At 41.6% G+C, this 14,839-nt stretch overlaps 1 protein-coding gene across 1 annotated transcript in view; it reads right to left on the bottom strand.

Moving 5' to 3' along the window:
- Pcca (propionyl-CoA carboxylase subunit alpha) overlaps nt 1-14,839 on the bottom strand; it is a 273,582-nt gene that overhangs the window by 242,219 nt on the left and 16,524 nt on the right. Inside the window, exons 2-4 of the mRNA XM_041674725.1 lie at nt 8,171-8,248; nt 5,380-5,427; nt 5,215-5,283 (exon numbers count right to left, since the gene is read on the bottom strand). Coding sequence (XP_041530659.1) covers nt 5,215-5,283; nt 5,380-5,427; nt 8,171-8,248 — 195 coding nt within the window. The remainder of the gene's footprint in view (nt 1-5,214; nt 5,284-5,379; nt 5,428-8,170; nt 8,249-14,839) is intronic.

Here is a 14,839-nt window from a genome sequence, read left to right as displayed (position 1 = left end):
ATCACCTTAGGAATAATACTGGTAGCTCCCAAGCCTGAAATTCTAGCTACTAGAGAGGCTGAGGCAGGAAATTCTGTGAGTATCAAGGTTTTCTTGAACAACAGATGAGTTCAAGAAAAAGAAAAAACTCTAACTTTTGCCCAGTTTGAAATGATGAGAAATATTCTGAAATAATCTATAAAGGGGGAAAATGATTGACTGTTACATTTCAATTATATTACTCTTGGTAGATACCTAAAGTAAAACTAGAGATGAGCTAAACCAAGATATAAATATATTACTTCATAATGATATATATTTAAAGAAATGAAAAAAAAAAGAAGCTATTCCAACAACTTCCTCGAATGGTAAGTGTTCCCCTCAGGTCTCCTACACCACAGCCTACATTAATGTATTCCAGTTCCATTTACCTGATCATTACCCTCCGGTTTGTTCAGCTGGAACCAGCATACACTAATTACTTGGGCATCACGATGTCCTATTTGTCCTCCGGTCCTCCCCAGCCAGCAGGGGAGTATTATCAAGGGTGGGCACAAAGAGTGATGACTCCCTCACTGGACTGTCAATCACCCCTGAGTACTCCCAGGAAACACCACTCCATCTCATTATGGAATCCTAAGGCTGAAACTCAAGCACCCACCAGGAATCACACTTTAAACAGCAGGCTGCTTGGGTAAGATGTAACTCACTACAAATAGTTTCCTGATTTTAGGGTCCTGTTTCAAATTTATAAATATCAGATATTGCTCATTTAAATTCAGCATGACTGTACACAAAGCAATAAAATGGGAGTATAGAAAAATACAGCCAAGTATTGAAGCACAGAATCATTTTCCTTGTTGAAATGAAGAGTCTTCACCTTTTAAATTTAACCTTGATTAAATCTTTTCGTTCAAAAAACTTAATTTCCAACTTTAGTGGTTTAATAAAAATATTTTATTCCTTTATGTGAAAAAATATTTTGATCTTTTTACTTAAAATACAAAGAATCACTGGAGGCCGGGCGGTGGTAGCGCACACCTTTAATCCCAGCACTCGGGAGGCAGAGGCTGGTGGATCTCTGTGAGTTCGAGACCAGCCTGGTCTACAAGAGCTAGTTCCAGGACAGGCTCCAAAACCACAGAGAAACCCTGTCTCGAAAAACAAACAAAAAAAAAGAATCACTGGATGCTACCTAAGAGCATCTGGGACAGAAATACGATCGTCTCTAAACTGTTTCCGCACTGCTCACCAACTAAGGAAACTACTAGTCAATATAACAATTAAAAAGTTCTCACCTTCTCTGAACGACCTAAAATCACAGTAAACTAGAAACGAACAGTGCTGACATGTTCCTTCCTTGCCTTGTAAGTTAGCAAAATAGTGATGAAGCCCTCATTAGTACGTCAAGAAATTCTCTCAAAATACCAAAGTGGCCTCTGCTAAGAGCCAATGTGTTTATGCAGACCTGCCTCCCCTTGTGCTAACGTGAGGCCCTAGCTTACTCCGGCTGTAGAATGTGCTCTCCCTGTCAGCTTTCCTAGGACCCTGCTAGGACAGCAGTTCTCAACCTGTGGGCCAAGATCCCTTTGGGGGTCAAAAAACCCTTTTACAGGGTCACCTAAGACCATCTGAAGACACAGATATTTACATTAAAATTCATAACAAAAGCTAACTTCTAGTTTTTATGGTGGGGTCACAGCATGAGGAACTAACTGTATCGGATGGCGGCTATGTTAGGAAGGTTAAGAACCACGGCTCCAGGCCATCCTTCCTCCCAAATTAATGCTCTGTTCAATTTCAAAACAAAAATACTGTGTTCACTACGGTTTAAAATGAAAAACATACAAAATAACTTAGAAATAATTAGCATTTAAAATATTCAGTTTTCTGATATAAAATCTGGAAGTCCTCCTCATTTAGGTCTTAAAACTTTGATGTTAAGTTCAAATCACACAGTTTGCAGACTAGAAACTCAAGCTTATTTTGCCTTCATTGTCCACCATTCTATAGCTCTTGTCTTAGTACATTACCTAGCATGTCTGAAATGCTATTAAGTTGTCATATTAAGGTCTTGAGAATGAGATGACCAACCTCAAGAGATGCATCAAAAAGGTCTCCAGCCCCTCCACATGTGAGGGCACAGCTAAAAACCTTCATCTCTTTATGAGGGCAATTCCTAAAAATCAGGAAGGAGACCCACACCAACGGCCAAACTTTCCAGGTCCCTTACCTTGACTTTCTAATCTCTACAATTACAAAGCTAATTTTCTATTGTGTATAAGCCAGCTCATTGATGGTACTGTGTTGGTGCCGTTTAAACAGAATAATCAAGCAAGAAAGAAAACAAGACTCAAACATCTAAAATCAGGAATGAAAATGGAGCTATTACCACACCCCTCACAGAAATAAAACACTAACAAAGAAATACCATAACAACTTCATACCAATGAACTACAAAACAGACGAAGTGGACAGATTCCTAGACCCAAACAAATTCAAATATTGACTAAAAAATGACAACAGAGCATCGGCAGTCAAAGAACAAATACCCACAGAGAAGCCAGATCCAGGCCTCATAGATGAATCATACAAACACTTAAAGAGTGCCAACGCTTTACACGTGTTCCCTGCAAAACAGAAGACTTTTCAATCCATGAGGCCAAGATAACCAATTTTTTGTTTTATTTTGTTTTGTTTTTGTTTTTCAAGTTCTCTGTATAGTTCCTGGCTGTCCTGGAACTCACTCTGCAGATCAGGCTGACCTTGAACTCACAGAGTGTAGTAACAAGGGTGGCGGGGCTGCGTCCCCAGCACCCCAGCCGCCTGCACGGCTAGCTTTACCCAAAATAACAACACACAAACTGTATTCATTTAAACACTGCTTGGCCCTTTAGCTCTAGCCCTTACTGGCTAATTCTGATAACCCGATCAACCCATCTCTAATAATCTGTGAGAACCGGTCTTACCAGGAAGATTCTAGCCTAGTCCATCCTGGGTCGGAGCTTCATGGCGTGTGTCTGCCCGGGAGCGGGGCATGGTGTCTCTCTCAGGCATCTGCTCCCGAGAGGAGAGCTGTGGAGTCTGAGCTCACTTCCTCTTCCTCCCAGCATTTTGTTCTGTTTACTCCACCCACAGGGCCAAGACGTTTCTTTATTGCTTAACCAATGAAATCAACAGATTGATATATGACACTCCCACATCAACAGAGATCCACCTGTCTCTGTCTTCCAAATGCAAGAATTAAAGGGGTACTCCACCCCACCCTCCCTACTAAGATATTTTAATACTGACCAAAGATAGGAAAACTACAAAGCAGTGTCCTCCAAACTAACAGACAGTCAACTCAAGGATGTTTCCAGTTAGCGTCTGCCTCACAAAGAAAGCAAGAGAATTTATATAATTCAGATAATAGGTGTTTGGTTAGCAGGCACAAAGCCCTGGGTTTGATCCCCAACATGCAATGAACTTAGAATTGCGGCACATGCCTATAATCTCAACACTTGGGTGTTGGAGACAAGAGAATCAGAAGTACAAGGCTATCTTCAATTACAGAGTCTGAGTACAACCTAGGCTACATGAGATGTTGTAACGAGAGAGAGAGAGAGAGAGAGAGAGAGAGAGAATTTTGAAGAATATATTGAGCATGAAAGGAGCTAGCTCAGTAATTAGGAGCACTTGCTGCTCTTGCAGAGAACCAAGGTTCAATTCCCAGCACCCACATCACAGTTCACACCCATCTATAACTCCAGTTCCCGGAATTCTAATGCCATCTACTGTCATGTAGGGGTGATGTGGGATGTCCTTCTGTATATGCCTTGCTTTTATTGGCTAATGAATAAAGTTGTTTTGGACTATGGCAGGACAGAATATAGCAAGGCTGGAAGGGATAGAAAGAGAGAGTAGGCGGAGTCAGGGAGACACCAGGTAACTGCCAAAGGAAAAGGACCTTAGGAACCTTAGGAACCTTAGGAACCTTAGGAACCTTACTGGTAGGCCACAGCCTCGTGGCTATACACAGATTGATAGAAATGGGTTATTTAAGATGTAAGCACTAGCCAGGAATATGTTAGAGTCATTATTCAAACAGTGTTGTAATTAATACAGTTTCTATGTGATTATTCAGGTCTGTAAGGTGGGGAAAAGAACAAGCAGTCTCTGCCTACATAGAAGCATTGCGCAAACATACATGCAAGCAAATACTAATATATATAAAATAAAATCTTTAAAAAATAATAAAGTAGCAGTTCTCACATCATCTCATTATTACCACATGAGAAATGAAAATTATTACTACTGAAATCATCAAGTTTTAAAAAATTAGCAAGGAATAAGGATCAATTTTTTTTCAAATCAAACTATATATACAAAACCAATTTAACTGCTTTTTATTAGAAGATATTTTGAACACAACCATCAAATAAATTATGCAGCTAACATTTACTTTCGGCAAATTAGTTTGCAATTCTTTCATCTAGATTTTTGAAAGGGAAGTTACAATAAGACAGAATGAGTAACAGTTTCGAATAGAACACATTTTAAAACCACTACACTTTAAAGGATCTTTCTACTAAGTTCATTACTAAATGACAAAAGTGACATTATCAAAAATAGAGCAAAAGGACAAAAACCAGTGACTTAAAAGTACAGCTACTCACATCTAGTCCACGAAGTTCTAACACTCTGCCCTCTTTTCCCATGGGATTTCTTCCTACTCATAGTTCATTGCTGCTAGAAAAGGCCTGCTGTGTTAAAGACGCCACCTAAAATTACACACCATCCACCGCTGTACGCCATACCTCCTTTTGTTCAGATCCAATTAGCATCGGCCTATCTCTCATTTATCAAACTTTCTGCTGAATGCATTAGTGCCTTTAGGAAAGATTAGACAACGGCAGCATTCCCTCAGCGATCCTGGAACTATGCTGGGAGATGTTCATAAGTGGGCACTGTGCAAACAGCCCATCCATCTGCCAACTGTCTTGTGCTTGGTTTTAATCTATTTGCTGACCAGCAGTAAGCCTGGCCACCTTGGTCTGCAGCTTGAGGGGGGCAGGGACAGTTAAGACATTATAATACTTCCATTGTGTTTGTGTTGACAGTGAACAACTAAATAGTTTTTAAAATCGAATACACCTTTTGCAAGTGAAGGAAAAATAAAGCAAATATCCTTTCATTTCTAGCCTGATGGAACCAAATTAAGTCCTGCCTGAAACTAAGTAAAAATATACTCACAGAACTGGCGTCAACATCACTGTGAATGGCAACTGTCTTGATGCCCATCTTCTTGCAAGTTTTAATAACCTAGTCAAAACACATCATAAGTTAACCGAGATCTAGATGCAAAGGGGCTTTAATCCATTTCAGAGAAAAATAAAAAATAATTCAAATTTTACTCACCCTACATGCAATTTCTCCTCTGTTAGCAATGAGAATTTTATCAAAAGTCTGACAAGAGACAAAAAAGAAAACTGTTATTCTTACTTTAAAAAAAAACAAGATTTTACCACAATTAACAATAAATGTATGTTTCTAGTAAACAATTACTCTCTAGAGTAATACTAAATACTATAAATAATATGTTCATTTACAACCAGAAATCAATTAAATTCATCTGGTGTTAACTGAGTTTTCTGTCCCACCAGGTTCCACAGCCGTTCAGTTCCAAATAATCACACAGAGGTCTACATTAATTATAAACTGATTGGCCTATCAGTTCAGGCTTCTTATTAACTCTTATAACTTATATTATTAGCCCATAATACTTGTCTGTGTTAGCAACATGGCTTGGTACCTTTTTCGGCGAGGCAGTCACATCTTGCTTCCTCTGTATCTGAATGATAACTGCAGACTGAATCTTTTCCCAGAATTCTCATTGCCCTGCCTATACTTCCTGCCTGGTCACCTGCCTCTACTTCCTGCCTGGTCGCCCTGCCTATACTTCCTGCTTGGCTACTGGCCAATCGGCATTTCTTTAAAATACAAGTGACAGGGTACAGTCCATTGTCCCACAGCAATCTGGTAGGCTCTGGCCCAATAATAACTTGGTTAAAGCATCAATTGACTAGGTTAAATTATTTAAATAACCAAACTATACTGGTTGCCACAGAGAAACATGCCTACTATATTACAAAGTTCTGGATTCAACTCTCAGCACTTGCTGTTTTTACAGAGGACCAAGCCTCAGTTCTCAGCACCCACATGACAGCTCCCAACCATCCATAACTCCAGTGCCAGGGGACCCAACACCCTTTTCTGACTTCCTTGGGCACCAGGCACAAGGTACACATACACACATGCACGTAAACACTCATACACATAAAATAAAAATAAAATAGAGTGTATTCTTGTATCTTAGGAAAGACACTGTTTTAGCCTACATTTGGAAAGCCTAAAATCTCCAAACTGGAAAAACTTCAGAAGTCTTGATTTAACACACACGGCTTAGTCTCCTAGGCAGCCTGAGACCATCCTTGCTGCTAAACTGGTAAACTCTTAACTTAATGAAACCTGAGCCAGTCTTGATCACAGAATCCACTCACCCAGGCCTCATATTGTGAGGTCATCTACCTTTCCTTGTTCAAACGGTCACAATAAATTCCTGTTAAACAGTACGTATTTCCTAAGAAATGTGGTGCTCTTGAAACAGTCAAGTTTTAACCAGCATTACACAGACTGCATCTGGTAGAAGTATCGGACCACTGCTGTTAGTTACAAGCTAAGCAACCGTTGGCACAAATATGCAGTATAAAGTATTATCAAATCATAAAGACACAGTAAAAGTCCCTCTTACTTCCTGTTCCACAGTGACTCTAAGTCAGTCTGGAGTTGCCCAGGATGGAAACCAACAATTCCACATGTTCTCCTACCCTGGATTCCCAGGAAGCAGAGCAAAGATCATGGAAGCACCTCCCACTGAAGCCTGAAGGTAAGCACACACTCAAAGAGGGTTAGCGCTAGTGACTGCTATCGAAGGGGTTAAACTCTCCCTCCCTTACAACTGAATTTAAGTTTTAGGTCTCTGAGAAGGGCAAAGCAAGTGTGTCTCCCAACAAAGGGCTGTTTATCCACACTGCCCTTCCATTCTGGGTCTAGGGAGAAAAACACAGAAAGCCTAAGCCAGCCTCACAGTGTCTCAAGGACAAATCCAGCAGCCTCCTCTGAGTCATGTTCAGACTTACCCAAGCTTGTGCAAGCATGTCTCAAAATGATAAAGACTAAAGCTCAACAAATTAAAAATATACTAATGTAACTAACTACGTATGAGATGACCTGACTGTCTCTCACTGTGTCTGAAAGGAGCCTGCACACTCATCTCAGGGTCGGCACCGTTTTGCACAGGTGAACGGCCCTGCAAATGTTGGAATATTAATAAACGCCCTTTGCTTTTACATACTATTTGAGTCTGGGGTCTCGGTCCCCTTCAGCATTTCCTCAGACCCTTACAGTACTCATTCCTACAGCACTCACGCCAAACTGTCTAAGCAGTAAGAAAACTGTGTGAAAATCAATATTTGCATTTGGCATGTCTTCTGTATTCATAAACTGTACAGATTCAATATGGATCATCACATCAATCTTCCAGCCATAAATTTTCTTTTAAATTACACACATAGATGCCTCAAACACTTTTTTTAATTTATGTATTTTATGTGTATGAATGTTTTCTCTGAATGCATATGTATGTACATGCATGTGTGGGACTGGTACCTGTAGAGGTCAGAGGAGGGTTTCAGATCCCCTGCAAGTGGAGTCACAGATGGTTCCGGGATGTGGGGAACTGAACCCGGGTCCTGTGCAATAGCAACAGGTGCTCCAGCCCCTCAGAAATTCTAAAGCACTGAAGATACGCCCTGGTCCCTGCCCCAAAGGCATTCTTCTACTAAAAAAAGGTACTGAGGCACATGGCTAACATAGATCAGAATAATGGGTTAATCAAGATGTGAGAGTTAGCCACTGAGAGGCTAGTGCTAATGGGCCAATCAGCTTATAATTTATGGAGACCTATGTGTGATTTTCTTTGGGGCTAAACAGTTGTGGGAACCAGGCAGGACAGAAACACAAACAAGCATATCGTTCATGTTACAATTACAACATCAATAAAATTCAATCCATCCACTGAACACGATGCGGCAACAAGAAAGTAAAACTATTCTAACTTAACTCTTGAGAGTGTTTATAAAATACTCACTTTTTCTTGAGGGTCATGTCCTGCAGAACTGAGGCTTCTTGACACCACGAGGTACTGCTGTGAATAGACAGGAGCACGCTATTAAAAAATAGAAAAAAGTGAAAGCAATTAAATTCTTGGGGGTTTTACCTTTTTTCAGAGTACTTCTTTAAGTTTGCTTCTACCTAAAATTTTCAGTCTACATATACAATGCTAAGAACATAACTTGGTTATCAATCAAAGGGAAACCATAACTGAAGACTCATGCCTTTGACATGTGAGAGGAACCAAAGGTGTGAGACGAAACATGGAAACAGAGGTGGGGGCAGAGTGAGGAGCACACACCAGATGGGGGGTGACCCATCAGAGAGGGGCGTGACCCATCAGACGGGGGGGGGGGTGACACACCAGAGTTGGGGGTGACCCACCAGGGGGGATGACCCATCAGAGAGGGGCGTGACCCATCAGAGGGGGGGTGACCCACCAGAGGAGGGGTGACCCACCAGAGGCAGCCTCTGAAGGGTATAGCAGGTGTACATTTCAGAGGAAGGGCGTCCAGCTAACATACTGTGGCTTTAAGGTGCTTTGATTTCTCAATTCTAACAGTGACTAGTAACTTTAAAAAAGTTCCCTTTTTATTTGCTGAGTCATTACTTTTTTCCAGCACACAGGGATCTGATGGATAAAAGTCTGAAAACAATGTTCACTTCTAGTTTATTTTATTTATGGAGAAAGTATATCTTAATGCCTTAAGACATCAAGAAAATAAATAATAAAAATTGTAACACATATGGGATGGGATCTGACTATGTCTCTGACAGGATGTCCTTATTGTTGGTTTGGGTTTGATTTGGGGTTTTTGCTTGAGAAAGGGGCTCACTGTGCAAACACACTGCAAGAAAAAAACTAAAAACAAAGCTGAAATGCAAAAGCTAGCTGGGCATTTCTCCACGTCTGCTGGGTCACGTATACAGTGAGCTACACAGCAGCCCTTACAGCTTCACCCGTGGACAGAAGAGCTGGCATGCTGACCAGCTCTCCTAATACTATAGCCACACAGTGGTCTACTGCAGCACTGTGCCAACCTACTCTGTCCAAAGTAATGCTATTTTACCCAGGCATGGGGGCACAAGGTGGAGGCAGGTGGATCCCCTAAAACCCATGACCTCACTAGCTACACGTAATTTCTGAGTTCACAGTGCTAGACACCATGGGTCCTCTCCTACTGAGTGGGTCTTAAGTCCAATCAGATGACTGGTGGTTACCCCAGGATATAAGTGCTCTTATTCCATCTTCCAAAATGTCTTTTATGTAAGGCAAAAACCACATGGTATCTTAAGTCACTGCAATCAAGTGTATTGGGGTTATGGATGCAGCTCCTAGGCTACTTAGCATCCACAGGTGCTTACCTAGCATTCATGAGGGCCAGGTTTCAATCCAAAGCACACAACATAATGATATTAATTGGTACACTTCATTTCTGATGAGAGAAATCAAATGAGATTTTTTTTCAAGAGATTCACAGACATTCTCAGTATCACAGTTACTTCACTTAAGAGACTGGGAATAAATGATGATACTTTCTTATAAATTCCAAATGTCTTTGCAAAAAGCAAAGCTTTGACGAGGATTTACTAAGAGGATAGTTTTTACGACCTTGCAGTAAGAAAGAATTTCTAGATTCCAGAATACTTAGCTAACTGGCATGCTTACATGGGAGGTTATGCCCGTCTGTTCAGTGCAGCATGAATAGACAAAAAAAAGTTTGCTGCTTATGAAGTCGATGATAAAATGTAGTACAGTCATACAGTGGGGAACTCTCTAGAAGCTAAGTACAACAGACTAAATCTATGTATTAACTGCAAAAGAAGAAAATCATCAGGAAAGAAAGTTGAAGTAATGGACATATTATAGTGACGCCTGTGTGAATTTGAATAAAACCAGCTTATCAACCCGACTAGCATACCGATTATGAAAAACACTTTTCTCTGAAACCCTAAAGCATTAATTTTGGGCACATGTATCAGTTCCCAGAATTGGTTACGGCTGTTGATATTAAGAAAGCAAACTGTGGCCAAGCAAAGTAATTAAATGATACAATCTAAATATCCATTTTTCTTTAAAACAAAAGCTCTCTGGGACAAGGAACAACAGCAATGACAAATGCAAACTGATGCTTGCATTTGGGGGAAGAATGCAGCTTTCCACACAGGAGAGGAACGACAGCGCCTGAGGACCAGCACAAGCTCAACCTCACAACAAACACTTCTCTCTCAGTTAGAAAACAAGAGCCCAGCTGATTTCCCCCCAAGGCTCTGCACTGACCAGAACTGCTATTATTCAAAATAAGAACTTAGTCCCTGCACACAAGAGCCACCAGGAGTTACAGAAAACACACAATTTATTCTAATAACACAACAGCCAAGATGGTGGAAGCGCTGTCAGTATTGAGCATCTATGACAGGAAACAAACAGAAAATGCAGAAGAGCTTATATAATTTTGAAAATGTGAACATGCATTATTCTAGGCAACTCTCTGAATAAAAACCTCAGGTGCACCACACTCCATGGGTGCAAGAACAATGGACTTGGCTAAACTTGGCTCAAGAAAAGAGAACACTCCAGAAACCTCTAAGCAGCTAATCTCTGAAGAATGTTTGAGCCAGCTAAATCTGTGTATTATGTATTTACTCTCAAGAAAAGATCAATAATGTAAAACTGGAGTTAAAAACACCTACACCACACAGTTCAAGAATTAACCAAATCTAATACAAGTTACTCATGAACTAATAGAAGAAACATAACAGAATGGGTGAGTGAGCACCATGGTTGTGGAGTCTTCATGCCCTGAACGTGCTTGGCTAAAAGATCTAAGAGGCTGTACTTTGCCAGTTTTGTATGAGATGGATACACAGAGAGAAAATACAGTTTGTAGACATGTGGAGTCACAATAGTGCAGCCCAGCATTTGAAAAACCATGGATGCCTCTGGGTAGTCAGTACCTAGAGACTGAAATCATTAAAGGTGACAGAACTACCCCGGAAAAACAAGAGGCTAAGTGTGCCAGCCTTCCCATTCAGTCTGAAACTGCTGGTCTGAACTGGTTGGATCTGCTCGTTCACCTCCAGCAAGAAAGGCCTTCATAAAGTTTGAAAGCGAAGAGCCAAACTACACACAGGGCCTAGGTTCAATATCCAGTACCACACAAAATGAAAGTTTTGAGGAAAAACTTTTAAACAACTGAGAACTAGCACAAACCAAAAGAGGAAGATTGAGGTGTTCCCAGGTGGCATTGCCATCAGTCTCTCTCCTCGGAAAGGAAGGGTCACTGTATTCTTCATTCCTAGGGAAGAAATCAATGCCTGCTAACAGCATGGTCACAGATGTGGCATGACCATCAGGCAAGGCATGAGCTGATGGGTTCTACTGCTTTGGAAGTGTAAGACACGGAACAATGCACTCCTATGGGCCTGAATTTCCACCCATAAAATGTAAGTCACACTATCTCCCTAGACCCCAAGAGACTTGCTACAAAGGTCAGATGAGTCTTCACAGGCTGTCAAGTGTGCCCCAAAGGTAAGATAACACGCAAAAACTCAAAGTGCCCGCTTTGTCCGCAAAGAACCATACTAAGCCACCTAAGAACTGCCAGGAGAGTAATGTTACTCATTGACCAACTACCACCTAGACTCAGATTCCAACACAGGAACAAATCTCAACCCTGACATTTCTCAGGTGCAAAGGAAATGTCTTCATGTGCAAACCGAGTTATTCCTGCTAAGAGCACTAAATAAAAGCATGTTTACCTGATGCCTTTAGACAGGTTACAGCAAGTTACAGACAGAAAGCAGGAAAATAAAGATCCTTTTTGGGGTTGGAGCTGTGTCTCCCTGTGAGTAAAACGTGCAATCATCCTGAAGAACAGTTCCCACATTCGTCCTACCCTGACCAAAACCATGTAAAATCCCTGCCCCAGCACTCAGGTACACGGCACACAAAACTAAAACAGTTCTGGAGAGAAGCTAACTCAAAGAAACAAAGGTACCTTGCCGGGACAAGAAACACAAGCTGATGCTTCATGTCTTCGTGTCTTGGTGAAGGAAGGTCCTCTCCTATAAGGACTGACTTCAGCATTTCCACAGACCCCATGGCCTTCTGAGAGATCCACCTCTCTAAATGGAGACTGGACTCTGTTGACACACACAGCTCTTCCTTCAGACACACCCTAACGGCTCACCTCAGTACCCATCCTGAGCAGAACAGCTCACACTTGAAGACAGTCAAGTCTTGAAATCCTCTGGCTCTGCCTCCACACGTGAGGAAATTATATATTTGATGGAGCCCCAAATATACTCCAACTCAAAAGCTTTATCTACCCTCTTAGACACGGGTAGGTAATGGTAATGCCATCCCTCCTAGGCCACCTGTAGGCATACAGCCAAGGTCCACGCAGACCCTCCTCACCAAGCATGCCCTGGCTACTGTGGCATTGCGAACTCACACATGCTACCTCATCATGGTCACTTTTTTAAATGTCTGTTTATTTAATTTTACGGATCTGTGTTTATGCATGTGTGTGCAGGAGCCTTCAAACTTCAGAAGAGGTGTCAGGTTCCCTGACACTAGAATTACAGATGGTTGTGAGTGGGTCCTGCGACCAAACCCCATCCTTTGCAGAAGCAGTAAGTGCCCTTAACCACTGAGCCATCCCTCCAGCCCTCACAGCTATTCCCAATCCTGAAAGTTCCTGCCTCCCAAATCTGCAGGCAGACTACTCACCCAGCATTCAAGAGTCAGTTCCCATACCTCCAGGTAGAATCAGTCCAGTGACACAATCCACAGGGCCATACTATCTGATGTGGCAGCCAGCCACCTGCTGTATCCTGAGCTTGTGAAATGGGCCTGGGGGCAGTTAGCCTGCATCCAGATACAGTCAGAATAAATTACACACCTGATAAAATCACAGGAGGCCATTCTTTTGACTAAGCTTTTGCTCCAGGCCCCAAATGAGTAAGGATAAACTATTTTATCTTTCTGGAAGTCAGGATTTGATAGGGAAGCGGCCACGTTTCTGAAAGACAGTTCTAACTGCCACAATAATGAAGCACTCTAGACTTAGTTCTTACACAGAACTTAACCCAGGCATCTGGCGTTCACAAGTTAGCTACTTTTCCACTGTTGTGATCTCTTTGTACCCTTGTAAGGACCAATCATGTGCTGTCCAGCCCTTTACAGTTTCTGAGTCAAAGGTTCTCAACCTTCCTAATGCTGCAACCTTTTAATACGGTTCCTTGTGTTGTGGTGAGCCCCAACCACAAAATTATTTTCATTGCTACTTCATAACTGTAATTTTGCTACGCTTATGAATCACAGTGTAGATAATTTTGGAGAAAAGTTTGCCAAAGCGGTTGGTAACCACTGCTCTAAACCTGCCTTCCTCCTCTCAGCTGCTGGGGACACTAATTCTGCCTTGGAGGAGGGAGTGACACCTGTCTCCACAATTGAAATTGAAGTTAAAAGATGGCTGCATTGGTATTTTTTCGGTGGGGGACCAGAGCCTCACTCTGTGGCCCTGGCTAGGCTGGAGCTGCTGAGCACCATGTTGGCCTCAGACTCACAGAGATCCATTTGTCTCACTTTCATTTAATCTTTTAATTTTCCATTGAAATACAAAAAAAAGACCCCAGTATCCAATTTTTAATGTTTTAAAAATAAAAAATTGGTCTTTTTCCTTTGTGTGAATGTATGCATAGTGTATGAATGTGTACATGTTTATGTACATATGTGCACGCAAATACACATACATATGTGTGCGCATGAATGTGGAAGGCAGACGCCAGTCTCCAGCCAGGGCTGGCTGCTGGCTTGATGTTTCCTCCCGTTCTATCCTCTTGACCATAGCTATCCATCATAAGCCCTACAGCTCATATCCAAAGATTCCCACCATCCCACCATCCCACCATCCACCATCCCCCTCCACAGACTGTCCTCACACAGCCACACTTTTTAAACAGTGCCAAGTTCACAGCAACCAGCTGGAGGTAAAATATCTCCCCTTTAAAAAAGAAAGAAAAAAGAAAGGGGGGAAGGAGGGAGGGAGGGAGGAAGGGAGGGAGGGAGGGAGGAAGAGCAATAACAAGTCGCCTCTTAAATTGCTCATTGCCTTTTGGGTTTTGTTTTGGTGGTGGTGGTGTTTCGTTGACATACTAAAAGCAGTATGAAAAACTCAGTATCAATTTGCAAAGCTGCATGGGTATTCCACCTGGGCAATGCTGAGATGACACTAGACAGACTCTCGCTATGTAGCCCTGACTGCCCTAACATTACAATGCAGTTCAAGCAGACCTCGAACTCACAGTAATCCTCCTGTCTTAGCCTCTCCAGTGCCTAATTTACAGGCAATAGTACCACCATGCTGGGCTTAGAATAAGATCTGTTTATTCTAAAAAATTAAGTTTCCTTACTCATAGATGGGGACAGCCATCTAGTCTATTACTTTCTTCTCTTTCAAGACTACTATAAAAATCAATGTCATTTTTAACCTGAGAGACATAGTTGTCCTTTCTCCTTTTTATAACTAGGTTTATTAAAACCATAACTGGGTATGATAAAACCACTGAAGATTTATTTGACTGGCCAGTCAGTCTGGCCAACAGCGAGATTCAAACCAATGAAATTCTTGTCATGACA

The sequence above is a fragment of the Microtus oregoni genome, unplaced genomic scaffold (genome assembly GCF_018167655.1).
Source record: "Microtus oregoni isolate MIOR12 unplaced genomic scaffold, Mior012 000001F_ref0000356, whole genome shotgun sequence".
Lineage (NCBI taxonomy): Eukaryota > Metazoa > Chordata > Mammalia > Rodentia > Cricetidae > Microtus > Microtus oregoni.
This window is presented reverse-complemented; position numbering and strand designations above follow the sequence as displayed.